At 43.7% G+C, this 27,808-nt stretch overlaps 1 protein-coding gene across 1 annotated transcript in view; it reads right to left on the bottom strand.

Moving 5' to 3' along the window:
- Window positions 1-2,601: 2,601 nt before the first annotated feature.
- The window catches only part of LOC123770570 (uncharacterized), a 564,737-nt gene continuing 539,530 nt past the window's right edge, over window positions 2,602-27,808 (bottom strand). The window contains 3 exon segments of the mRNA XM_069301599.1: window positions 2,602-2,796; window positions 2,798-2,854; window positions 23,378-23,484. Coding sequence (XP_069157700.1) covers window positions 2,622-2,796; window positions 2,798-2,854; window positions 23,378-23,484 — 339 coding nt within the window. The 3' untranslated portion in view covers window positions 2,602-2,621.

Below are 27,808 nucleotides of genomic sequence, written 5' to 3'. Positions count from 1 at the left end.
TGCCTTTCAGCAACACAGACTAAAGAATTTGCCACCAGCTGGAAAGTGTGCAATAGGCAAATGTGAATGCCTAGTATGTAAACAACAAAACGGAGAGAACAGAAACGTAAAATGGTGCAAACATGGTGTGAAGGGTGTGCAGTTGCATTGTGTGCTGTCGACTGCTTCAACGACTACCACTCACTCCAAGAACTCTAAATGTGCAATAATAGTGCAAAAACCTGTACATAGTGTGTGCTAGTGTGTACATATAAAATAATGAACATTGTGATTACATAATATAACGGCGTAATGGAAAACATTTGTGTGCGCATGTGTATACTCGATGTATGCAACATTTATTGACAATAACTGTGATGTAACATTATGTGCAACACAATTAGTGACTAATATTGCAAATAATACAGGCCTAGACACTGTAAATAATGATGCAAAAATAAATTCGTGGCAACTCTGGCTGCTTGAAGACCGTGTGCGATGCCTTCGGGACGCACCGTGCATGAGCGAACATGCAAATAGTGATGTCATCGCCCATCTTGTTGGCTCAATTATGTCACCAGTAAGTACAATTGATTTTTTTTTTTATTTTTCCCGTGATCAGGGAACACGACTTAACAGGTTAGGAAGATTTTTTTTTTTTTTTGGTAGGTGCCTGTGGGTGACAAATGCTAAATAGCCAGGCGCCATTTAAGGGTTAAGGAACACAAAAGAAGTGTTAAGTCTGCAGACACAAACAATGCTCTCTTCTATCATGTTAGGGATTCTAATTATCCTATTGATTGGTCTTCCTCCAAAATAATCTTTCCTGCCTCTACTCTACACAGACGCCGTCTTGTCAAATCGGCTCCGATACAAAACATAGCCAACATGAACCTGAGTCATGGCTTTGTTGCTGTTGACTCTTCCTTTTCACAGTATATACTCAAATGTTCTAACCTATCTAACAAACATGACATAATATAAGCCTACCCCTTCCTTTTATCTTTTTTTCTATCTTGTTTTCTCTTATGTTCCCTTTCATATTCCTATTATTACCCTCTTTATTATGCCTTGCCTTCCGTTCCTGTTGCCTTGCTTTTTCGTCCTCTAAGATTTCCTTCTCCTCACCTCTCTTTTGCCTATTTATTGTCATTGCTGCCTCCTCTTTCACAATCGACTTGATAATGGTCCAGGATGAACTGAAACGTCGTCATCTCTTCACTTTCTAGTGTGTAGTTTGGTCAACAATAAGCAGTTCTGGTGTGCATGGTGATGAAATCAAAACACAGCATTGAGCCACATGATACAAACAGACGACACCACCAGTCGTGATGCAAGACAATGCCACCAAAATTCTACATATTTCCTTATGACCAGCTACAAAACAGCTATTATTACCACTTTCCTATCACAAAAATTCAGAATATGAATCCATTTCCATAAGGTTATATTGTGAAGGAACCTGAGGTAATTTCATGATGTGTAGATGCAGGAAACAATGGCTGGATGCTGTGTGTCTTTACCTCATGCTATGAATATTGTAGCTAACATTGTATTCACTAAAAGCTCAGTCAATAGAGCTTCAGCCTCACACACGCATGGAGTCCACAATTCGAGTCTCCTAGAGCCCAAGTGACTAGAATGTATTCACTGATATCTGAACATTGTACAAAGTCTTTATCACAGTCAGGATCATCTATAATACCATCAATGCAAAATAACTACAGTTACCTATTTTATTCATCATTACTAAGTGGTGCTGTGGCCCCTAACTGCACAGCAGTGCTCTGAGCTGCTGCAACATGTGCCAGCCTTGGTCACATTCTCAGTACTGAGGCTCTCACAGCCAGTATGGATGCTGACAATTTTTTTTCAAGATGGCATCTGCTTACTGGAGTCCTGAGACACAGGATGTGAGCCCCATGAAGAAAGTTTTGAATCACTTCCTATGCCTAAAACTGCCATATGGTTTGTGCCATGTCAACATGGCACACATGTGGAAACGCATGTGTTTCTGCCACAAGGGAGCCGGTCGGCCCAGCGGACAGCACGCTGGACTTGTGATCCTGTGGTCCTGGGTTCGATCCCAGGTGCCGGCGAGAAACAATGGGCAGAGTTTCTTTCACCCTATGCCCCTGTTACCTAGCAGTAAAATAGGTACCTGGGTGTTAGTCGGCTGTCACGGGCTGCTTCCTGGGGGTGGAGGCCTGGTCGAGGACCGGGCCGCGGGGACACTAAAGCCCCGAAATCATCTCAAGATGGTGCTCTGTACACCATTGATCGGGTGACTTGTGGTGCTCTGTGCACCCTTGATTAGGTGCCTTGTGGCGTTCATGTGCAGTGCAGTGGTAAAGGACCTGCCCAAAATGCTATGCATGCTAGTGGCTTTGCAAGAATGTACTACTCCCCCACCAGCATATATACCCCCATAACTCATTGTATCACTTTATACATTCATAAATAACAAATGTAGGATTTTTATAGGTTTCTGAAATTAAAGTACAGTGTAACAGTTAAAAACACAAAACCTTTTTGAATCTCTTAAAACATTTCTAAATCAGATAAAAAAAATAACAATACTTCTAGCTGTTACCGTCAGTCATAAAAAATATTTATTTTCGTGAAAGGTATTTTTCATTGTATCATCTTACCTTGATCAAGATCCGATACTTGAGTTGCGAGGGGCTAGGAAGATGAACATCGTCAGAAAAATCTGACTCGAATAGGAATTTGGTTACTAATTTGTCCCCAAAGACTTGCATGAAGATTTGTGCCATTCTTGTTTGTTGAATTAGTGAACAGTGATTCTCAATAGAGAATGATTGGGTAAGGAGAAGTGACAAAGGCACTGCGATTTATGGTCTCCACAACACTCCTGAAAACGGCATACAAACTTCAATTTATTTGGTTAGAAATAGACTAAATATAAAAGTTATTGTAATTAAACACCATTATTTATTTATTTATTTATTTAATTTATTTATTTATATACAAGAAGGTACATTGGGTTTATGAGAGTACAGAGCATTGATGTTTTACATTCTTGTAAAGCCACTAGGACGTATAGCATTTTGGGCAGGTCAGTAATCTAACATAATTTTAAGAAGGTAATTTCTCGGGGGGGGGGGGAAGTGTTTACAGGTACAATACATTGTAAGAAAGTATAAAAAAAAAAACAGCATTGAATGTAATGAAACGCCATTTTCTGGGTAAGTCCTGGAGGCTCCCCAGAGCTATCCAGGCTGATATGCTAATGTCAGACTTTGGCATTAATCATGTGTATGAAGTTCTGTTGGCCAACCGGGGACCACAAGCCAGAACCTGGCCCCCCTCACAGAAGCACGAGGAGTAATGGCCTATAGAAACCCCCGTGTAGTTGGAAGTTGGTGCTCTCTTATCTCTCTTCTCCTCGGTTCGTAGTGGCCCCTTTGGTTCAGGACTGTTTCTCTAAAGCTCTCTTCTCGTTGGCATTGGCCTCTTGGGGTTGGGTCTCGGAGCTTCATGCTCTCCTTCAGCGCATGGGTTTCTGCTCGTGTGGTCCTGGCGGTAGGTTTGTTCATTTGCAGCTGTCTCCTCCTTTTCTGGCGAAGAATGAGACTGCTGCTCCCCGGAGGGGTCCATGGGTTGTTGATGCTTGGTTCATCAGGTCAGGGGGTGCATCATGTGTCGTGTCCAGTTACGGCTCTTTGCTGTTAATTGCGCGCCACGGACTGTAACCGGGGATGCACTTTGGGTTGATCCGGTTTCCCATCTTCCCTGTTCCAGGGTTCGGGTCTTCCAGGTCGTGCGCAGGGTTATTCGCCCTAGCCAGCCTGCAGTCTATCCCCGTGCCCATAATGTTAGCAAGTTTGCTGCTCTTGCTGCTGTTTTTGGTAATATGTCCTGGGTTGACATTCGGGCGCGGGTTTTTTTGGAGATCGAACAGGGTGCTGGCTGTGCGTTACTTGGTAAACGTTCCTGGGCTTAGTCGGGCCTGTGTCGTTTTGGGTCGGCTGTTGCAGCCAGTTGTCTCGACTTCACATTGAGGAGTGAGCAGTGACCTCCTCCTGGGTAGGTTCCTATGGTTTTTATCTGTGGTTAGGTAGCTTTGGGAAGCCGACAGGGCTTCCCCCCAGAAATCCAGCATTGAATGTAATGAAACGCCATTTTCTGGGCGAGTCCCAGAGGCTCCCCCAGCAACCCTCCCTCCCCCCTAGTCGGTGGTTTTCACGAGTGTTTTGATGTCCAGCCTCAGAACTGAGAGGTGCATGGCCGGGGTGAGGGTCTGGGGCTTCCCCTTCCCCATCCCCCTCCCGGGGAGGGAGGAGCTGCGCAGACGACGGCGCAGCGACGTGTAATGTCATACTCATTTGCTCATTTCTGTTTGGGAGTTTATCCACTTGTTCAGCATTTTGTAGCAATTTTCAACAGAATTGGGGTTTGCTTTGGGATGCTTACCTTTTATGGGTGCCTAACCGGTCAATGGCAGACATAGAATGCTTTCAACCACACAGGGGTTTCTATAGGCCATTGCTCCTCGTGCCTGTGAGGGGGGCCAGGTTCTGGCTCATGGTCCCTGTTAGGCCCACAGAACTCCATACACATGACTGATGCCAAAGTCGGATATTAGCATATCAGCCTGGATAGCTCCGGGAGCCGATGGGGCTCCCCCAAAAAATACATTGTAAGAAAGTATAAAAATGCACTAAGTATAACATTGTTATCGACGTCATTCCCCTCTCCACGAAATGGACAGTCGACCCCGAAAGGCATCGAAGTCAATGCCTTTTGGCTGGACTGGTCGAGATCGACCATAAAGTTTGAACAAAATAACACACATATTACAAATATACGATATACATAATATTATAATATTAAACATATAAATATATATATTGTTACAAATATACAATATACATATAATATTATAAATATATAGATATATACAACAAAACAAGGCAATATGGGAGTAAATAAACAAATTTGTGGCCACTGTAACAACTTCTTAAAGACGAAGGTAACGGGAATTGAATGTTATATCTGTAAGACTAGATTCCATTCGGCTTGTACAGGAGTGAGTAACACTACGGCACTGAGAGATGGCCACTTGCTCTGGGTGTGTAAAAATGACCTGCCAGCTTGGAATATCCTAAAAAACCTTCTAGATAACATGACGCATGATCGGAAAACATCATTCATTGGAAGCCTACCAGCCATCCAGAAGGAGTGGGAAAGGAACAACAATTCTAATATACAAGGGGCGGAGGCTATAGTCAGGGATGAAACTGAGGCTGAAACTCAGGAAGTTGCAAACTCTGACTCAGTAGGCCTGGATGTAGATGACAGTAAACTAGAAAGTGTACCAGACAGCACTGACAGCTCGATAGGTACAGACACCACGACGGTTCTCGATAGAGCAATTCAGAACAGAAGGACAGACTTATGCAAATTTTATGCAAAGGGCATATGCAGACATAGATATGCTGGTAATAAGAAAGGATTGGAATGCAGTTACCAACATCCCCAAAAATGTTTAAATATGCTTAGGAAAGGTGAGTGTCGATTTGGATCAATATGTAGGTTTTTCCATCCTGACATGTGCCAAACCTCACTGGAGTACAGAAAATGCTATGACCTTAGCTGCCCACACTTTCACGTGAAAGGCACGGAACGCTACATAAAGAGTGGCAAGCAGGATAATGAATTTGGAGGAAACTCTATAAATTTTTTATACCAGACCGGCAGAGAATTCAAAAGGAGCAGCATGGAGAGTGTATGGAACTGGATGCCAGATCCACTGGCATTCCAGAATTACAGATACAATTACCCACCGAAAGGGAACTACAACTACGACAGAAAACTGCCCTACAACAATCAGTACTGGTCAGAACAAACTCATTATGTCCACGATTAATGGACGTGCCGAAAAAGTCTCCCATTCAAACTATCACTAATAGAGTAACCTCATTCATCTTTGCCAACATACAAGGACTGAAAACAAGAACAAACAACAAAGTACAGTTCATAAATGGCCTCCTCACGGAGTCAAATGCAGTATTTGGAGCTTTCACAGAAACCCATGCAGGGGAATTGTTGGACAGTGAGATCTGGATTCCAGGATATAACCTATACAGGTGTGATAGGAAAATTAGGTCACATGGAGGAGTGGGTCTGTATATTAGGGAAGACCTTATATGCTCGGAGCTCCTAAACGTTACAAATGAGGTGGTAGAGGTACTGGGATTAAAAATAGAGAAAATAAATTTAGTGATTATACTAATATACAAACCGCCAGATGCAACGGCTGAGGAATTCACAGAACAGATAAGCAAAATAGAGAATAGCCTTGATAATTTGGAGAACCCGATACCTGATATTATTTTCCTAGGTGACTTCAACTTGCCTAGTCTCAGGTGGAAAATAGCAAACAATAATATTATACCAGGAAATCTATCAGGACCTAACCAACCACAGATTAGAGAACTACTTAGATTCTGTGACAAATTTTCACTCAATCAGCAGATATCGGAGCCAACGAGAAATGAAAATATTCTAGATCTGGTCTTTACGAACAATGAAGACATTATCAGAGACATTACGATATCAGATACCACATACTCAGATCACAAACTCATTGAAGTGCAAACGACCATCAATACTCAGAATAGACCTAAAACGTTGATAAAGCGAGAGGGGCTATTCAGTAAATTCAATTTTAATAATAAAAGGATAGACTGGGAGATAATAAACAGGGAACTTACAAACATTCCATGGGGAACTGTTCTAAATAATACAAGTCCTACAGAAGGAATAGAAAAACTTACTTCAGAAGCGTATCAAGTCTGTCTGAAACATGTTCCTTTGAGGAAAGCCAGAAAGAGATCTAACTTAGAAAGAGAACGCAGACGACACTATAAACGCAGGAAAAAAATAACGGAACTGCTTATGCAGACACGAATTTCCCGTCAAAGAAGGAATAATTTAAATAGGGAGATTGAAGAAATCGAGCGGAAATTGAAACACTCATATGAAACTGAAGAAAGGCAGTTAGAACAGAAAGCAATTCAGGAAATAAAGAAAAATCCAAAATATTTTTTCTCATATGCGAAATCAAAAGCAAAAACCACTGCCAGTATTGGACCTATTCGTACAAGTGAAGGTTCATACACGGAGGATGACAAAGAAATTAGTGAAATCCTAAAAAAGCAGTATGAGGACATGTTTAGCACTCCAATAAACAACATGAAGGTGGAAGATCCAGACATTTTCTTTATGCGGGATATTCAAACCCCGGTAAATATAACTGATATAAACACGAGCGCACTAAATTTTGAAAAAGAAATTGAAAACATGCCCATGCACTCGGCCCCAGGTCCAGACTCATGGAATTCAATATTTATAAAGAAATGCAAAGTGCCGGTAGCACAGGCACTCAGTATAGTGTGGAGGAAGAGCTTGGACACGGGGGAGATACCAGATGCACTTAAAGTAGCAGACATAGCCCCTCTACACAAGGGAGGGAGCAAAGCATTGGCAAAAAATTATAGACCAGTTGCACTAACATCGCACATCATAAAAGTATTTGAGAGAGTGATTAGGAGTCAGGTCACCAATTTCATGGAGACCAATGACCTTCATAACCCAGGCCAACATGGATTTCGAGCGGGAAGATCGTGCCTCTCACAGCTACTTGAGCACTACGACAAAGTCACTGAGGCATTAGAAGAGAAACAGAATGCTGATGTGATATACACGGACTTCGCAAAGGCCTTTGATAAATGTGACCATGGCGTGATAGCACACAAAATGAAGTCAATGGGAATAACCGGTAAAGTAGGACGCTGGATACTCAGTTTTCTGTCAACAGGACTCAGCGAGTAACTGTCAACCATATAAAATCTAGTCCAAGTGCAGTGAAAAGCTCTGTACCTCAGGGTACAGTCCTTGCACCACTGCTTTTCCTTATTCTCATATCAGATATAGACAAAAATACAAGTCACAGCTTCGTATCATCCTTTGCAGATGACACAAAAATCAGTATGAAAATTACCTCGGCTGAGGACATTGAAAAACTTCAAGCTGATATTAATAAAGTTTTCGACTGGGCATCAGAAAATAACATGATGTTTAACAGTGATAAATTCCAGGTACTCAGGTACGGTAAAAATGAGGACCTTAAACATAATACAGAGTACAAAACACAATCAAATGTACCCATAGTAGGAAAACAGCATGTAAAGGATTTGGGAATAATAATGTCTGACGACCTAACGTTTAAGGAGCATAACCAAGCAAATATTGCAACAGCCAGAAAAATGATAGGATGGATTACGAGAACTTTCAAATCCAGGGATCCCATCACAATGGTTGTACTCTTCAAGGCACTTGTGTTGTCCCGTCTTGAGTACTGCTCAGTACTCACTTCCCCCTTCAAAGCAGGAGAGATTGCTGAAATAGAGGGAATACAGAGAACATATACGGCACGCATAGACGCAATAAAGCACCTAAATTATTGGGATCGTCTCAAAGCCCTCCAAATGTATTCACTAGAAAGAAGACGAGAGAGATATCAAATAATATACACCTGGAAGATACTGGAGGGCCAAGTACCAAATCTACACAGTAAAATAACGTACTGGAGTGAACGACATGGAAGAAAATGTAGAATAGAACCAATGAAGAGCAGAGGTGCCATAGGCACAATCAGAGAACACTGTATAAACATCAGAGGTCCGCGGTTGTTCAACGTCCTCCCAGCAAGCATAAGAAATATTGCCGGAACAACCGTGGACATTTTCAAGAGGAAACTAGATTTATTCCTCCAAGGAGTGCCGGACCAACCGGGCTGTGGTGGGTATGTGGGCCTGCGGGCCGCTCCAAGCAACAGCCTGGTGGACCAAACTCTCACAAGTCGAGCCTGGCCTCGGGCCGGGCTTGGGGAGTAGACGAACTCCCAGAACCCCATCAACCAGGTATCAACCAGGTATCAACCAGGGGTTACCTGTACCTCTTCCCACCGATTTGGTTGTTGCTCCGGGTCCTGGCTCGCTTGGAGAAATTTGCAGGGGAGAGTAATCTTTTTGATTACTCCATGGTGGCCGGCCCAGCCCTGGTTTCAAGCGTTTCTTGCTCGATGTCTGAACTCGAGGGTCTTCCCGCGGCTCAGCCTCTTTCAGCAGATCGGTCCATTCCGGTATGTGACTGGTTCGATCTTCTCCTCCACTTTTCGCAGCTGGTCTTTTTGACTCATGTTTATCACCACTTGTATGGTGATCAGGTGGCTTTGTTGATGGTGTCCCACCTGCGAGATTTGTCTCAATGGCAGTATGAAACTTCCTGGCGGTCCTTTCGGCACTTATTGCCTCTTTGTAGATTGTCTTCGATTTCTGACCAGGTTTTGTCCTCTCTCTCTCGGTTGTTTCAAGACCGTCATCTTATGCCAAATACTGTCACCTCGTATCCTGCGGCGCTGGTAGAGCCGCTGCAGCTTGCATTCAGGGTGGATGTCATTTCTGCTCCGTTCTGCAAGCTTTCTCAGGAGTTGTTTCACCTCTGGACTGCTCATGCGCCACCTGAGCTGTCCTGGTCGTAGGACCAGATACTCTCTTTTCTGTCTTCTCCTCAGTTTGTGGTAGCCCGCTCAGATCAGGACCGGTTTTCTTCCTCTTTTCTTGTTGCATTGGCCTCTGGGGGTCAGATCAGAGGGCTTCCCGACTCCCCATCTCCTTTTCTGGTAAAGAATGAGTCGGTTGCTGTCCGAAGGGAGTCCTTGGGATGTTGATGCTTGGTTGGTAAGCCCAGGGGTGCATCATGTTTTGTGTTCGGTTGCGGCTCTTCGCCGTTATTTGCACCCCATGGCCTCCGTGGCAGGGGATGCGCTTTGGGTGGGCCCGGTTTCCCTTCGTTCCTGTTCCATGGCACAGGTCTTCCAAGTTGTCCACAGGATTATTCGGTCCAGCCAGCCTGCGGTCTATCCCTGTGCCCTATGACGTTCGTAAGTTCGCGACTCTGGCTGCTGTTTTTGGTAATATGTCCTGGGCTGACATTAAGGCATGGGGCTTTTGGAGGTCGAACAGGGTCATGGCCTAATGGTACCTCGTTAATGTTCCTGGCCCTTCTCGGGAATGTGTAACCTTGGGTCACAGGTTGCAGCCAGTTGTTTCGACTGAGTTGAGGAGCGAGTGATGGCCGCCTCCCAGGTAAGTCCTTTTCTTCTTTATCTTTAGTTAGGTAGCTCCTGGGAGCCAAAGGGGCTCTCGACAGTAAACCAGCGTTGAATATAATGAAATGCCATTATTTTCTGGGTGAGACCAGGAGGATCCCCGGCATCACTCTCTCCTTCCAGTCAGCGTTTTTTTTTCGCATTTTTGATAATCAGCCTCTGAACTAGAGGAGAATAGCTGGCGGGGAGGTCTGGGACCCCATGTTCCCCTCTCAGGGAGGGGGGGGGGGGGTTGCGCAGATGGATGCACGGCGGTTGTAGTGACGTCATACTTGTTTGCTCATTTTTCATTGGGGAGTTCTTCTTGCTAGTTCAGCTTTCTGTTTGCAATTTTTGACCACCAGTAGTTTGTTTTGGAATTCCTACCTTTCTGGGTGCCTGACCTGGTAGATGACAAAGACTGCTTTCCAATTACACTGGGTGTCTTTATGCCATTGCTCCTCATGCCTCTTCTTGAGGGAGTTACCTTAAGGTTACCTTGAGGTGCTTCTGGGGCTTAGCGTCCCCGCGGCCCGGTCGTCGACCAGGCCTCCTGGTTGCCGGACTGATCAACCAGGCTGTTGGATGCGGCTGTTCGCAGCCTGACGTATGAGTCACAGCCTGGTTGATCAGGTATCCTTTGGAGGTGCTTATCCAGTTCTCTCTTGAACACTGTGAGGGGAGTGCCAGTTATGTCCCTTATGTGTAGCGGAAGCGTGTTGAACAGTCTCGGGCCTCTGATGTTGATAGAGTTCTCTCTCAGAGTACCTGTTGCACCTCCGCTTTTCAACGGGGGTATTCTGCACATCCTGCCATGTCTTCTGGTCTCATGTAATTACCTAAGTGTAATTACCTAAGTGTAGTTACAGGATGAGAGCTACGCTCGTGGTGTCCCGTCTTCCCAGCACTCTTTGTCATATAACGCTTTGAAACTACTGACGGTCTTGGCCTCCACCACCTTCTCACTTAACTTGTTCCAACCGTCTACCACTCTATTTGCGAAGGTGAATTTTCTTATATTTCTTCGGCATCTGTGTTTAGCTAGTTTAAATCTATGACCTCTTGTTCTTGAAGTTCCAGGTCTCAGGAAGTCTTCCCTGTCGATTTTGTCAATTCCTGTTACTATTTTGTATGTAGTGATCATATCACCTCTTTTTCTTCTGTCTTCTAGTTTTGGCATATTTAATGCTTCTAACCTCTCCTCGTAGCTCTTGCCCTTCAGTTCTGGGAGCCACTTAGTAGCATGTCTTTGCACCTTTTCCAGTTTGTTGATGTGCTTCTTAAGATATGGGCACCACACAACAGCTGCATATTCTAGCTTTGGCCTAACAAAAGTCATGAACAATTTCTTTAGTATGATGTGATGATGTGATGTTTCTGTGTGCAGGTTTGGGACCAGCCCGTCTAATATTTTCCATGTGTAAATTATTATGTATCTCTCCCGCCTGCGCTCAAGGGAGTACAGATTTAGGCTCTTTAGTCGGTCCCAATAGTTTAGATGTTTTACTGAGTGGATTCTAGCAGTAAAGGATCTCTGCATGCTCTCCAGGTCAGCAATTTCTCCAGCTTTGAAAGGGGCTGTCATTGTGCAGCAGTACTCCACTCTAGAGAGCACAAGCGTTTTGAAAAGTATCATCATCGGTAGAGCATCTCTAGTGTGAAAAGTTCATGTTATCCAACCTGTCATTTTTCTTGCAGTTGTGACGGCTACTTTATTGTGTTCTTTAAAGGTAAGGTCTTCCGACATGAGTACACCCAGATCCTTTACATTGCCTTTACGTTCTATGTTATGATTTGCCTGAGTTTTGTACGTGGTTTCCGTTTTTATATTTTCATTTTTTCCATAGCGCATGAGCTGGAACTTATCTTCGTTAAACACCATATTATTTTCAGTAGCCCATAGAAAGACCTGATCTACATCTGACTGGAGGTTTGCCGTGTCCTCTATGTTGCCTACTCTCATGAAGATCCTAGTGTCATCTGCAAAGGATGATACAGTGCTATAGGTTGTGTTCTTGTCTATGTCCGATATGAGGATGAGAAAAAGTACTGGAGCAAGCACAGTACCCTGGGGGACTGAGCTCTTCACGGTTGATGGGCTGGATTTTATTTTGTTGACTATTACACATTGGGTTCTGTTGGTCAGGAAATTGTAGATCCATCTGCCTATTTTTCCGGTAATTCCTTTTGAACGCATTTTATGTGCAATAACACCATGGTCACATTTATCAAAAGCTTTTGCAATATCTGTGTAAATTACATCAGCGTTTTGTCTTCCAAAGCATCTAATGCCATATCATAGTGGTCCAGCAACTGCGACAGGCAAGAGCGCCCTGTTCTGAAACCATGTTGTCTGGGGTTATGGAGTTGCTGTGATTCCATGTATTCTAAAATTCAGGGGGGTCCAGGTTCTGGCTCCCGGTAGGCCTAGAACTCCATCAATTGACTGTTGCCACGGTCTAAATATATACACATAAGCCCGGTATAGCTCCCAGGAGCTGAAGGGGCTCTCCACAGAAAAACCTTGATCCTAAACGCTAATCTTGATCTGAAACTTTTCCTTGATTGGTGTAATAGAACCCATGAGCACCACACCAGAAATAAATCTCTTTGATATCCTCAAGCTATGCTAAATACTGTATAAATTACCTGTGATTCGAACATCCGGAAAACAACCTTATATGGCCAAAATCGTGACCGGATAAAATTCTCAACATCCGGCCAAAATAGCCATAGGAACCGGATAAAAGCTAGTTTGGCCGGATAAAAATTCAGCCGTACCATATTAATCCCGTCTTTAGCTCTAGACACATGGTGGAGGAGGGGTGGGGTTGGTGGGTGTTGTCGGGAGGGTGGCAGGGGAGCGTCGGGAGGGACCACCTGGGTACAGGAATTACCATTAATTTTAGAACAATTAATCTTAGCCAAAAACAAATGAAATAAGTACTAGTAATTATGTAATAGCAAATAAATAAGTTTCCTAAAAGCAATGTGCACAGGCTGAAGTTTCCTTCAAAAATATAGTGTTTTTTTTCATACTGGTGACCTATGTAACGTGCTATAGCTGCCCCAAGTGGACCCGTCCAACATTGGTCAACCCATGTGCTCCCATCCCTCGTGTTATACACAGTGCTGCGCCATTAGTGAAATATTTTTTAAATAACTTTATTTATTTATTTATTTATTTATTTATATATATATATACAAGAAGGTACATTGGGATTGAGGATACATAGCATAGTGTAATTACAATCTTGTAAAGCCACTAGTACGCGCACTGTTTCGGGCAGGTTCTTAATCAAAGAAAATTTTAGGTAGGTAAATACTTGCAAAATTTATAAAAAATGATAACAGTTACAAGGAGAAAAAAATAAAAGATGAGAGAAAATTGTAGGTATATTAAAGCACATAGGTAGCTCAGATTGATTGCAATGACAGCTTGAATGGTAGTTGACAAAAATTAGTAGGCACAATACAGCATATGGCTAGCACATAAAAGAAGACAGCAATGAACACAATGATAAAGTTGTTTGGGTTAAGTACATAAAGATTTGGGAGATTGGGTAATATTAGATACAGAGCAAATTTAAAGCTCAGTGTAGGAAACTACGAAGATGAAATTAGGTACTTTTTGGTTTTGTTTTTAAACGAGGCAAAAGTTTGACAGCTTTTCAATTCACTCGGTAGTGAGTTCCATAGACTAGGTCCCTTAATTTGCATAGTGTGTTTACACAGATTAAGTTTGACCCTGGGGATATCAAAGATATATTTATTTCTGGTGTGGTGATAATGGGTCCTATTACATCTGTCCAGGGAGAGTTTCAGAGCATGGTTTGCATTTAAGAACAGGGTTTTGTAAATGTAGTTGACACGAGAGAATGTGTAGAGGGAGTTAATATTTAGCAAGTTTAGAGATTTAAACAAGGGAGCTGAGTGTAGTCTGAAAGCAGAGTTTATTATTCTGATAGTAGATTTTTGCTGGGTGATGATGGGCTTAAGGTGGTTTGCAGTGGTAGACCCCAATGTACAGATACCATAATTAAGATAGGGGTAGATTAGTGCATAATATAGTGAGAGGAGAGCAGAGTTAGGAACATAATATCTTATTTTAGAGAGTATTCCAACTGTTTTAGAGACTTTCTTAGTAATGTGTTGAATGTGGGTGCTGAAGTTGAGTCTCTTATCTAGGAATAGGCCAAGAAACTTGCCATCATTTTTATTACTGATGTTAATGTTGTCTATCTGTAGCTGAATTGTATTCGATGATTTGCTTCCAAATAAGATGTAGTAGGTCTTTTCTATGTTTAATGTTAGTTTGTTAGTTAACATCCATTAGTAGACTTTTTTAAATTCATTAGTCACAACATTATTTGGTGTATGTGGGTTGGGATCTGAATAGATAAGAGTAGTATCATCAGCAAACAACATAGGTTTAAGAATATTAGAGACATTAGGCAGATCATTGATATATATAAGAAATAGAAGAGGTCCTAAGATGCTGCCCTGTGGCACTTCAACGGTAATTGGTAGAGTGGAAGAAGTTGTATCATTGATGGTTACACATTGGTGTCTGTCACTAAGATAGGATCGGATGTAATCAAGGGCAAAGCCTCGGATTCCATAATGCTGGAGTTTAAGTAAGAGGTAGTTGTGATTAACAGTACCAAAGGCTTTTCTTAGGTCAATGAAGAGTCCGATCGGAAACTCATTTTTGTCAAGGGCTGAGTAGATTACATCAAGGAGACTAATTATTGTATCATTGGTGCTCTTTTGGGACCGGAAGCCAAACTGGCAGGGGCTGAGTATGTCGAATTTTGCGAGGTAGGAATAGAGTTGTTTGTAGATAATTTTTTCAAATATTTTTGATAGATGAGTAGATTTGATATTGGTCTATAATTGTTTATGTCCGCCGGATTGCTTCCTTTATGGACTGGCGTTACTCTTGTTTTTTTAAGGATATCAGGGAAGGTGTGACACTCTATAGATTTGTTGAACAGTAGAGCTATGGGTGGGGCAAGGGCATGGGAGGTGCTCTTGTATACAATGGATGGAATTTCACTGGTGTTCCCTGCCTTGGTTTTTAGAGAGTGTATGATGGACACAACATCTGCCGGGCTGATTGGTGAAAGGAGAAGATAGTTTGGATAGCTGCCTGAGAGATATGTGTTAATATGTGTCTGGGTCTGTGGGATTTTACTGGCAAGATTAGCACCAACCGATGAAAAGAAGCTATTAAATTCATTTGCCATTTCTAAATCAGTTGACGGTGTATACCTATCCTTATAGTGTTTTATTTGCTTACGTGAGTGTTGTTTAGTTCCTAGGATACTAGATTGTTTTCCATGTGCTTTTCATGTTTCCTTTTGCTTCATTGAATCTATTCACATAATATGAAAGTTTTGCCTTTCTTATGATACTGGTAAGCATTGATGAGTACCTTTTAACCTACCTTTTGATGCCCGAAACGCTTTGCGTAATAGTGGCTTTAGGCATTGTATGTACTAGCTCCATCTATAAGTCCACCAATCTTTGTAAAAAAAATTCTTGTATGTACCTTACCTAAATAAACATTTATTTATTTATTTATTTATTATTATTTATTTAGCTACTTCCTTTGAAACTAGGCCAATCCTAAATTTCTTTTCATATTCATGCTTTTTGTTGATTGAGTTGAGAATGCCACTTGTGAGCTATGGATTGTTTTATCTTTTGTCAGTTACTTGCTTGGTAAGAAGGGGACAATGAAGGTTGTAGAGGCTGAGAGTTTTGGAGAGGAAGAGGTTAGCTAATGAATTTATATCCTGGGAATTATTGAATTCAGAATCCCAGTTAATATTGTGAAGTGTATTTCTAAGATTGCCTAAAGCTGATTCAATGTGTAACCTGAATGAAAGTTTCTTGCTTTTTGGTGGTGTTATGTCCATGTTCGCTGTGAGAAAGGTAGGATAGTGGTCAGTTGTTCTGTTGCAGATTATACCCGATACAAGGGGAGCTGTTATGTTTGTCCATATGTGATCCAAGGTAGTGGCTGATGCTTGAGTGACTCGGGTAGGTTTGGTGATGTGGGGATTAGCATACAGGAGTTCATGCTGTTAAGGAAATAGTCAACTTGAGAGCAATTTTTAATCAACTTTATTTTCATAGTATCTTTAAACATTTTTGGCCAAGACTGTGTCTGGTAGCAGCATCAATCGTTCTGGAGGTGTTAAGAGGAAGAAGGTTGTCGTAGCAATTAAAGACAAGTTACGTGTTGTTCAACCAGTGAGGCGTCACAGGCAGCCAAATGCCTTCAACAAGTGAGGCTTCACAGGCAAGTCAAGCGCCTTCAACAAGTGAGGCACAAGCAAGCGCCTTTAACAAGTGAGGCGTCACAGGCAGGCCAAGTGCCTTTAACAAGTGAGGCGTCACAGGCAGGCCAAGTGCCTTTAACAAGTGAGGCGTCACAGGCAACCCAAATGCCTTTAATCAGTGAGGCTTCAGCAGCTGGCAGTCAAAACTAACTTTGCTTAATGAACTGTACAGTAATTTTAAATGTTAATTTTAGTGTTGTGTTAGCATAGGTTACGTAAATTGTTAAGAATTCTCAACTTCAAGATGTGTGGCATCACTCAAGAAGACGAACACCAACAAGGTAAGTTGAGGTTTCTAGTTGAATATTTAATAATTATATGTGGCAAAGCAATTCAAATTATGTTGTTTGTAGTATAAAAATAGTTGGAAATGGTCACTTTTGGACTCGTAGGTGAAAAAGTGCCATTATCCAAAAAATGTGATAATCCGGCTGGGGGTCCTTCCCATATAGTCCGGATGATCGAGTGGAGACAGTATGTGCAAACACTCCATGCAAATAAAAGGACCCAGACTATGGAACTCCCTCTCTGATGAATTAAAAATTGTCCAACCTATGCCTTATTCCAAAGTAAAACCAAAAAGTAGCTAATTTCCTCCCCATAGTTTCCTGCCTTATGCTTCACACTCACACTTAAGCTTGTGCTTCCCACATTCCCAATATTAGTACTTAAGACATATCTTCACCACTCAAAACACCTTTGTCAATTTATATTGTAGTTTTTATTATTTATTTCAACACGTTCTCGCACTTTCTTACAGTCAATATTGACTTATTAAATACGTGCATATGTGACATAGTAAACATACTAGTTTACCTTGAAAAGCTTCATAGAAAACACCGACCTTACCTAACCTTCTTAGTATGTTAAGATAAGCATCTTATTACTTCGTAATTACAATTATTACTTAACCTATACCTATAATAGGTATATATAGGTATATATAGGTATATATAACCTATACCTATAATAGGTTAAGTAATAATTGTAATTACGAAGCAATAAGATGCTTATCTTAACATACTAAGAAGGTTAGGTAAGGTCGGTGTTTTCTATGAAGATTTTCAAAATAAACTAGTATGTTTAGTATGTCACATATGCACGTATTTAATAAGTCAATATTGACTAAAAGAAAGTGCGAGAACGGGTTGTTTATTTATATACAAGATGGTACATTCGGTTTATGAGAGTACATAGCATTGATGTTTTACATTTTTGCAAAGCCACTGGCATCCATAGTGTTTCGGGCAGGTCTTTGATCTAACAGATAATTTTAAGTAGGTAATTTCTAGCAAAATTGAAGAAATGTTTACAGGTACATTATAAGAATGTATAAAAAATACATTGTAAGAAAGTATACAAAATACATTGTAATTAAGTATAAAAAATTCATTGTATAAAAATTTGACATTATTATTTGACACCGCACTACCCCGGGTGGGTATGGGCATTCCGCGGGAGCGCACGGTAAATCTGAAAAGTGTATACTCTTTTCAACTTTGTTACCTCAATGCTCGTCCTTGGTTTTTCAATTTGGTATCAGTGTGTTTGCAATAGAATTGTCTACAGGACTAAATGCCTGATAGAATTGTTTACAGGACTACCCGGGAGCGCGAAAGAGCAATAAAATATTTACATTTTTCGGTTTTGTCACCTCAATTCTCGTTCTAGGTCTTTCATTTTGTTATCAGTGTGTTCGCAATAGAATTCGTAACAGGAGTACAGTATATGCATATAATGTCAAAATACAGCAGCACGCTCCACCCACCAATGTGATGAAAGCAGGCCACAGTTACAAGAAAGAGAGCGCTGCGCCACCCCAAGGTACCTCTCATTACATTAGAGGGCGTGGTAATTCTGAAAAGTGAATACTTTTTTCAACTTTGTCATCTCAATTCTCGTTCCTAGGTTTTTCAATTTGATATCAATGTGTTCGCAATAGAATTCTCTACAGGACTAAATAAATATAATGCCCAAAATCCCGGCGAGAAAGTGAGAGCGTCTTACCCGGGAACACGCAAGAGCTCTCTCTTCACTTCACACTCTCTTCATTTCACTCCCTTCACTTTGGACATCTCACTGCCCATCCTAGGACTTTCATTTTGGTATCATTGTGTTTGAAACAGAATTCCCTACTAGAGTATATGTAAATATAAAGTCCAAAAGCCCAGCATATCACCCACAGCAAACAAAAAGTGACAGAATGCTACCCCTGTGAGCGTTAATAAAGAGCAATAAAATAAGTATGCTTTTTTCAACTTTGTTACCTCAATTCTGGTTCTAGGTTTTTAATTTTGGTATCAATGTATTTGTAATGAAATTCTCTACAGGACTAAATGCATATAAAGCCCCCAAGCCCAGCAAGAAACTGAGAGCGTGTTACCTAGGAGCGCACAAGAGCAATAAAATGCGTACTCTCTCTACACTTTGGACATCTCAATTCTTGTCCTAGGTCTTTCATTTTGGTATCATTATGTTTGCAATAGAATTCCCTGCAGGAGTATATGCAAATATAAAGTCCAAAAGCCCGGCGTACCACCCACAGCAAACAGAGAAAGTGACGGAGCGTTACCCCCAGTGAGCGCTAATAGAGCAATAAAATGGGTATACTCTTTTCAATTTTGTTACCTCAATTCTGATCCTAGGTCTTTCATTGGGTATCAATGTATTCGCAAAGAAATTCCCTACAGGAGTATATGCATATAATGTCCAAAACCGCAGCACGCCCCTCCCAAAGCCGCTGCCAATTTGCTGCCTGCCAATTACTGCCGAGGACTCAATGCTGAGTCCTTACCGGACTTCCCTTTATTTAACGGAGGACTGAATGCTGAGTTGTCGCCGAGCGAAAGTGTTAAAGTAAATTTAAGGGTTATCAACAGGTACATTGTAGCATAATTTGAGGATTAGTAAGTAAGACTTACTAATGTAAGACTCTTATATTAGTAAGACTACGCAGAGGACAATAAGACCGTGTTATATCTGATTGTTCCAGGACAAACCTTATACAAAGGTTGTACCTCAGACAGTAAGGTAAAGGCATTTATATTTGGAAAAGGCTGTTGCAAATAATAGCTAATGAAATCATGCAGGGATTTATCTCTATAGTCTTAAAATTCCCAGTGCAAGTTTGAGCAAGGTGTATTCTCAGTGCAAGGTTCAGCAAGGTGTATTCCCAGTGCAAGGGTCAGCAAGATGTATTCCCAGTGCAAGGGTCAGCAAGGTGTATTCCCAGTGCAAGGTTGAGCAAGGTGTATTCCCAGTGCAAGGGTCAGCAAGGTGTATTCCCAGTGCAAGGGTCAGCAAGGTGTATTCCCAGTGCAAGGGTCAGCAAGGTGTATTCCCAGTGCAAGGGTCAGCAAGGTGTATTCCCAGTGCAAGGGTCAGCAAGGTGTATTCCCAGTAATTACCTAAGTGTAATTACCTAAGTGTAGTTACAGGATGAGAGCTACGCTCGTGGTGTCCCGTCTTCCCAGCACTCTTTGTCATATAACGCTTTGAAACTACTGACGGTCTTGGCCTCCACCACCTTCTCACTTAACTTGTTCCAACCGTCTACCACTCTATTTGCGAAGGTGAATTTTCTTATATTTCTTCGGCATCTGTGTTTAGCTAGTTTAAATCTATGACCTCTTGTTCTTGAAATTCCAGGTCTCAGGAAGTCTTCCCTGTCGATTTTATCAATTCCTGTAACTATTTTGTATGTAGTGATCATATCACCTCTTTTTCTTCTGTCTTCTAGTTTTGGCATATTTAATGCCTCTAACCTCTCCTCGTAGCTCTTGCCCTTCAGTTCTGGGAGCCACTTAGTAGCATGTCTTTGCACCTTTTCCAGTTTGTTGATGTGCTTCTTAAGATATGGGCACCACACAACAGCTGCATATTCTAGCTTTGGCCTAACAAAAGTCATGAACAATTTCTTTAGTATATCGCCATCCATGTATTTAAATGCAATTCTGAAGTTAGAAAGCATAGCATAGGCTCCTTGCACAATATTCTTTATGTGGTCCTCAGGTGATAGTTTTCTATCTAGAACCACCCCTAGATCTCTTTCTTTATCAGAATTCTTTAAAGATTTCTCACATAATATATAGGTTGTGTGGGGTCTATGTTCTCCTATTCCACATTCCATAACATGACATTTATTAACATTAAATTCCATTTGCCAAGTGGTGCTCCATATACTTATTTTGTCCAGGTCTTCTTGAAGGGCATGACAGTCATCTAAATTTCTTATCCTTCCTATTATCTTAGCATCATCAGCAAACATGTTCATATAATTCTGTATACCAACTGGTAGATCATTTATGTACACAATAAACATCACTGGTGCAAGAACTGAACCCTGTGGTACTCCACTTGTGACATTTCTCCATTCTGATACATTGCCTCTGATTACTGCCCTCATTTTTCTATCAGTCAGAAAATTTTTCATCCATGATAGAAGCTTACCTGTCACCCCTCCAATATTTTCCAGTTTCCAGAACAACCTCTTATGTGGAACTCTGTCGAAAGCCTTTTTTAGGTCCAGATAGATGCAGTCAACCCAACCATCTCTTTCCTGTAATATCTCTGTGGCTCGATCATAGAAACTGAGTAAATTCGATACACAGGATCTTCCAGATCGAAAACCATACTGTCTACCTTGCAGTGCAAGGTTCAGCAAGGTGTATTCCCAGTGCAAGGTTCAGCAAGGTGTATTCCCAGTGCAAGGTTCAGCAAGGTGTATTCCTAGTACAAGGTTCAGCAAGGTGTATTCCTAGTACAAGGTTCAGCAAGGTGTATTCCTAGTACAAGGTTCAGCAAGGTGTATTCCCAGTGCAAGATTCAGCAAGGTGTATTCCCAGTGCAAGGTTCAGCAAGGTGTATTCCCAGTGCAAGGGTCAGCAAGGTGTATTCCCAGTGCAAGGTTCAGCAAGGTGTATTCCCAGTGCAAGGTTCAGCAAGGTGTATTCCTAGTACAAGGTTCAGCAAGGTGTATTCCCAGTGCAAGGTTCAGCAAGGTGTATTCCCAGTGCAAGGTTCAGCAAGGTGTATTCCCAGTGCAAGGTTCAGCAAGGTGTATTCCCAGTGCAAGGTTCAGCAAGGTGTATTCCTAGTACAAGGTTCAGCAAGGTGTATTCCTAGTACAAGGTTCAGCAAGGTGTATTCCCAGTGCAAGGTTCAGCAAGGTGTATTCCCAGTGCAAGGTTCAGCAAGGTGTATTCCCAGTGCAAGGTTCAGCAAGGTGTATTCCCAGTGCAAGGTTCAGCAAGGTGTATTCCCAGTGCAAGGTTCAGCAAGGTGTATTCCCAGTGCAAGGTTCAGCAAGGTGTATTCCTAGTACAAGGTTCAGCAAGGTGTATTCCCAGTGCAAGGTTCAGCAAGGTGTATTCCTAGTACAAGGTTCAGCAAGGTGTATTCCCAGTGCAAGTGTAACAAACTAGGCTGTTGTAAGAATTATCCAGAGTGGTTTATCGACAAAAGAGAATGGGAAGCTGAGCCGCATGGTGACCTGACCCCCAGGGGGATTCGCGGTGGAAATAACCGACGCTTTGTTCATAGCTGCGTATAATGAATCATCCTATAGTATTCAGTAATTTAGAGAAATTAGCCTTTATTCATTTTGCATTAAAATTGTATTGTATAATAGTACTGGATACAATATCAAGAGTATTCTAATTATTGAGTTTAAGTCACCATCAGTGACGTCACGAATCAGATCTAACTTTTAAGGCGGAGTGACCGGCGGTCATAGGTCAGCAGGGTTGACATGTCTAATATTTCTCAAAGTTTTAATAACCATTTTTGTGATCGGGAACAGCTTTGCCGTTAGATGTTTGTGTAATCTAATTAAAGTAAAATAATTCAACCAGTCTGGATCAATTCAGTATAAACAGAGGATAATTGTTATAACTTAACCTTGCTAAAGTAACTGGGTAAGCGATGCGGAACAATACAATGTTCTAGTCTGGGCGAGATCAGACGAGGACAGATCAGTGTGAATACGGGAGCAGCTGGGAGAGGTCAACCATCTTACCTCTCCCCAAGACCAGCACAACAGCTAGAGCTGGTCGCCCAAGGTATAGTTGCTATTGCTAATTATAGGGATAGTCTTCTCATTTGCCATTCAGGTCAAGTAGGGAGTGTTAAAGTGATAGGGAGTGAACATATTTAGATTTTGTTTTAGTTTTCTTTTAATAAATTAAATTTGTTATTAATTTGCATTTTATTGTTTCCATTTGGTTATGTGTATACTTGTCCTGGTCACGTGGTCCACACGAGGCAGAGTTGGATTGGGCGCCGATTCTAACATCGAATCATTCCCGTGTAATTAATTCCACACTCAAGGTCATCGTATATAGTGGGGATCAAGCCCCTAGGTTGATTAATTAGCGTGATCGATCCAGACCTCGATCATTGCTCTTCTTTTTACTGGTCTGGTGGTGGCAGCGTAGAGGCGACTCTAGGGTTTTGCTCAGAGCTTAGGTCACGTCATACTGGGTGTAGAATCCTAAGTCGGTCAATCGTCTTAGGACCACGTGGCGTGGAGTTGGCTTTGGTAAAAGTTTTGGAGTCCCTTGGTAGAGAATAAAAAGTAAGAATACGGGTAGAGGGAGTAGAAGGTAGAGAAGTAAAGAGAGAGGGCCCCAAACCCGTGTTACACAAGGTTCAGCAAGGTGTATTCCCAGTGCAAGGTTCAGCAAGGTGTATTCCCAGTGCAAGGTTCAGCAAGGTGTATTCCCAGTGCAAGGTTCAGCAAGGTGTATTCCTAGTACAAGGTTCAGCAAGGTGTATTCCTTGTACAAGGTTCAGTCTTATATACTATATGCAAAAATAATTAAAACCCTGAGTAAAAGGAGGTTGCATGTCTCAATTTTAAATGTCTTACCTGAAGGGGATTTTTGTTGTGAAAGTGTGACCGTGGTATATCATTGGAGTGCCGTCATCACCATCCCAACAATCAAGCTCAACACAGCGGCACCCTGTTAAAAGTACCTGCAAGGAAAATATACAGTACACAGAAAAATATTATTGCAAAGCATTGAAGCATTAAAAGTACCTAACAATACAGCCCATCCTCATAAGGTTTCCCAATGTCGAGAAACTGTCATACTAAAGTCCCCCTCTCCTAACCTGCCAGAGGACCCAAAACAGAAAACCGGACAGTACGTCAATTTTGTGAGCCGCTGCCATTTTCTAGTACGACAATTTTTGGCCTTAGGTAAAGTATACATCAAGATGAGACATGCTATTAGAAGGACAGGTAGAATAATAAATCTACAGCATGTTTCTATTGAAATCATTCCAATTTAGACATGCTGAACAGTTGACTTCCACTCAAACACAATTCATCTAACATAAGATGAGATGAAATGGATGTTTTACAATCCTGCTGTGGTTGGATGCAACGGATTAGGGGTCGGAACAATTGATAAATTTCTACCAAAATTAAAATAAATGCCAACTAATTATTTTAAAAATTAAAGTAACAATACCTTTACCATGTTTTTTTTTCTTTTTATAGCAATGTTAATGTTCTACAATTTTCTATACTGAAAACAATTAATTTACCAAAATGTACTGTGAAAAAAACCAGCGTTGAATGTAATGAAACGCCATTTTCTGGGTGAGACCCGGAGGCTCCCCGGAGCTTTACCGGCTGATATGCTAATGTCAGACTTTGGCATCAGTCATGTGTATGGAGTTCTAGGGCCTACCGGGGACCACGAGCCAGAACCTGGCCCCCTCAGAGAGGCAAGGGGAGCAATGGCCTATAGAAACCCCCGTGTGGTTGGAAGCATTCTATGTCTGCCATCGACCGGGTCAAGCATCCAGAAAGGTAAGCATTCCAAAACAAACCCCTATTCTGGTGAAAATTGCTACCTAAGCCGAACTAGTGAATAGAACTCTTCAACAGAAAACACGGAAACTAGTATGACGTCATACGTCACCGCGCCGCTGTCTGCGCAGCTCCCCCCTCCCCGGGAGGGGGAAGGGGGAGCCCCAGACCTCCCACGCCGGCTATCCACCCATCAGTTCTGAGGCTGGATGTCAAAACACGCGAAAAACGCCGACCGGAGGGAGGGAGGGTTGCCGGGGAGCCTCCGGGTCTCACCCAGAAAATGGCGTTTCATTACATTCAACGCTGGTTTTCTGGGGGGAGCCCCGTCGGCTCCCCGGAGCTAACTACCCACAGAGGAAGGTCAAAGGGACAAAACCGGGAGGCGGACACCACGCACCCCCCAAGGAGGCGAGACAACCGGCAGCAAACGCCAACCCAAGGCGCCACAGCCCCGAAAATCCCGGGAACAACACGAGAACCACGAGCAGCAAGGCCCCTGCACGAACACCAAAAATCCATGCCCGAAAGACTGCAAGGCCACGTCGCCCAGACGGCAGCGAGAGCAGCGAAGCCACGAACGCCACAGGCATGAGGGAAGAACACAGGCAGCTTAGCCACAAGAACACGGCTGACCACCCGGGACACCATCACCCGCGAACCGGGAAGAACAGAACCGGATCAACGCAAAACGCGCTCCGGACCCAAACGCCGTGGCACGCAAACAACAGCAGAGGGCCGCCACTGAACACAAAAACGACACACCCCCGGCCCGACCAACAAAGCACCAACAAACCCTGGACCCCTCCAGAATGCAGCAGCCCCACCCCGCGCCAGAAAAGATGGAGACTGCTGCCATCAAACAACCAAAACGCTAAAACCGAAGGAGCAAGAAAACACAGCGAACCGACCCCCAGAGGCAAAGGCCCAAAGGAAAGAGCCGACGAAAAAACACACCGGAACCGAAGGGGCACTACCAACCGAGGAGAAGACAGAGCACGCTGACCAGAGACCAGGATGGTGCAAGCGGCGCACGAACAGGCCGGAGGTGAAATGACGCACAAGACAGCTGACTAACGGTGCAGAAGCAACACCAAGACCGAAAGCAAGCTGAAGCGGCTCCGCCTGCGCCGCACGAAAAGAGGCGACAGTATGTGGCAAGACGACGGCCCCCAACCCCCACTAGAAAACCAAGCCGAGAGTAAACCAAGCCAACAAGAAGGACCCACCGAAGAAGGGACAGGAAAAGGAAGGACCGCCAAAATACCCCATACTGCCGCCAAGAAGCACGCAGGTGGGACACCTACCACGAAGCCACCCGACCACCAACCGGAGGCGAGACCACGAGGCAGAACATAAGCAGCCCCGACAAGGCCCCCCCGAGCCCAGGAAAAAGGCGGAGCCGCGAGAAGATCTCGGGCGCGACCACCGAAACCCAGGCGGCACAAGGAGATGGAACGTCTGCCGAACAGAAAAACTCCGAAGCATGCAAGCCCGCCAGGAGTTCAGAAACGACGGGTCCGACGCGAGACATCGCAAGAACCCCCCCAAAAAAAATAAAACAACAACAACCGGCAGGGCAAGCTAGGAAAACCAAAGAAGGCGGAAGGGTCGCCGCCAGAACAGGACCCGAACCAAGGGGCCGAACAACTGCAACAGACCGAACAAAGAAGCACATCACAGGACACAGGCTGACCAACGCCTAAGAACACACGCAGAACATTCCTGCTGCAGAAGAGGCAGGAAGAAAGAGCAGAAGCACAAAAAAAAAAAAAACCAGGAGAACAACCAGGGGTGGACAATCAGGCAGGGACAAAAACCCCACGCAATCCCCAGGCACAAAACGGCAGCAAAGCGCCACTCCACAACCGGACACAGGAACAAGGACACGCCACCGTGAAACACGGTACCAATGCTCACGTGCAGCAGCAGCAGCAGCAACAGGCACCACTGCAACATGCAACATGTAAATAGCAACTCCCCTCTGCAAAGGCAGAGAACGGAGCAGGCAGACCCCAGACAGGGCCAACGGAGACACGACAAAACCCTGCAGGCCCAGAAACCTGCACCAGGCGACCGACGGCGGAGAAACCCCGCTCGATACCTGCTGGATGAGGTACTGGGAGCTCTTTTACACCTCAAGCCCGGCCCAAGGTCAGGCCAGACCGGCCAGAGGATGGCCCACCAGGCAGCTGCTAGGAGCAGTCCACCGGCCCACATACCCCCACAACCAGGACGGGCCGGAACTGCCATACGAAAACAGGCCAGTGCGCCCTGGAAGTCCACGGACGAACCAGCAAGAAGGCTTATGCTCGCAAGTAGGTCGTGTAACAAGCACAGACCACTGATGGTAATACAGTGTTCCCCAAAAGTGCCAATAGCACCACTGCACTCCACTGGTACTATCCCGCAAGTTCTACCAGATAGGCGGGACCCAAGAGCCAGAGCTCAAATCCTGCAAGCACAGCCAGGAGCCTCACCAGGTGAGTACAGAACCAACCCTACAACCCCCACACCTCACAACATTAAAAAAGGAGGGTCCCCTGAACGACTGTAGCATGGGTTGGACATGCACAGGAGGGGGACAGGAAGGGGTGATAAAGGGACAGTCACTGGTGTGCGAACGGTCTCAGTCGTACAAAATTATACCTAAATAAAGACAGGTATATGAACACCGCCGCATCCAGCGCCCGGCCAAAAGACGCCAGACCGCAGAAACTCACCTGGCGAATGGTGGCTCGAACTTGACACGACTCAACCGTGCCCAGAAGAACTTGGGAGCACCGCCAGGTGAAGACGCCAGAGCCGGACCCGCAGGAGAACAGGGAGAGGCGAAGGAGGCGGTCCACACCCATGACACAGAAAACCGCGGTGTCCTCCCCACAACTGGGAACCAGGACACCCCTGGCGCAAAGGGGCACATACCGCAGCCAGGGAGAAGAACGAGAGGCGAAGCACTGTAGCAAAAAAGGGCGCAAAACCCCAGCACTGAACCATCGCCCAGACCAAAACAAACTCCACGGCGCATGCGCATAACACGCTGGCCGAACCGCACACCCTCCCTGCGGGAAGGCGCCAGCCAGGACTATTGCACGAGAAAAAGAGCCGAAAAGAGGAAGCAGGAACAAAAAACCGGCCAAAGAAGCAAAGAGCCCAAAAAAAGGGAACCCAAACGGGCGACAAGTAGCCCAAACGGGCGACAAGTAGCCCAAACGGCCGACAAGTAGCCCAACCGGCGACAAGTAGCCCAACCGGGCGACAAGTAGCCCAACAGGGCGACAAGTAGCCCAACAGGGCGACAAGTAGCCCAACAGGGCGACAAGTAGCCCAACAGGGCGACAAGTAGCCCAACAGGGCGACAAGTAGCCCAACAGGGCGACAAGTACTAGGAGCCGACAGACGTTCCAATAATGCGGGAAGTAGCGAAAAACCTTCCCGTACCCTCGAGAACACAGAAGCCAACACTAGTCCCGAAGGCAC

Source organism: Procambarus clarkii, chromosome 46, assembly GCF_040958095.1.
Source record: "Procambarus clarkii isolate CNS0578487 chromosome 46, FALCON_Pclarkii_2.0, whole genome shotgun sequence".
Classification (NCBI taxonomy): Eukaryota; Metazoa; Arthropoda; class Malacostraca; order Decapoda; family Cambaridae; genus Procambarus; species Procambarus clarkii.
The sequence above is the reverse complement of the archived record's forward strand: the minus strand, read 5'-3'. Positions and strand labels throughout refer to the sequence as shown.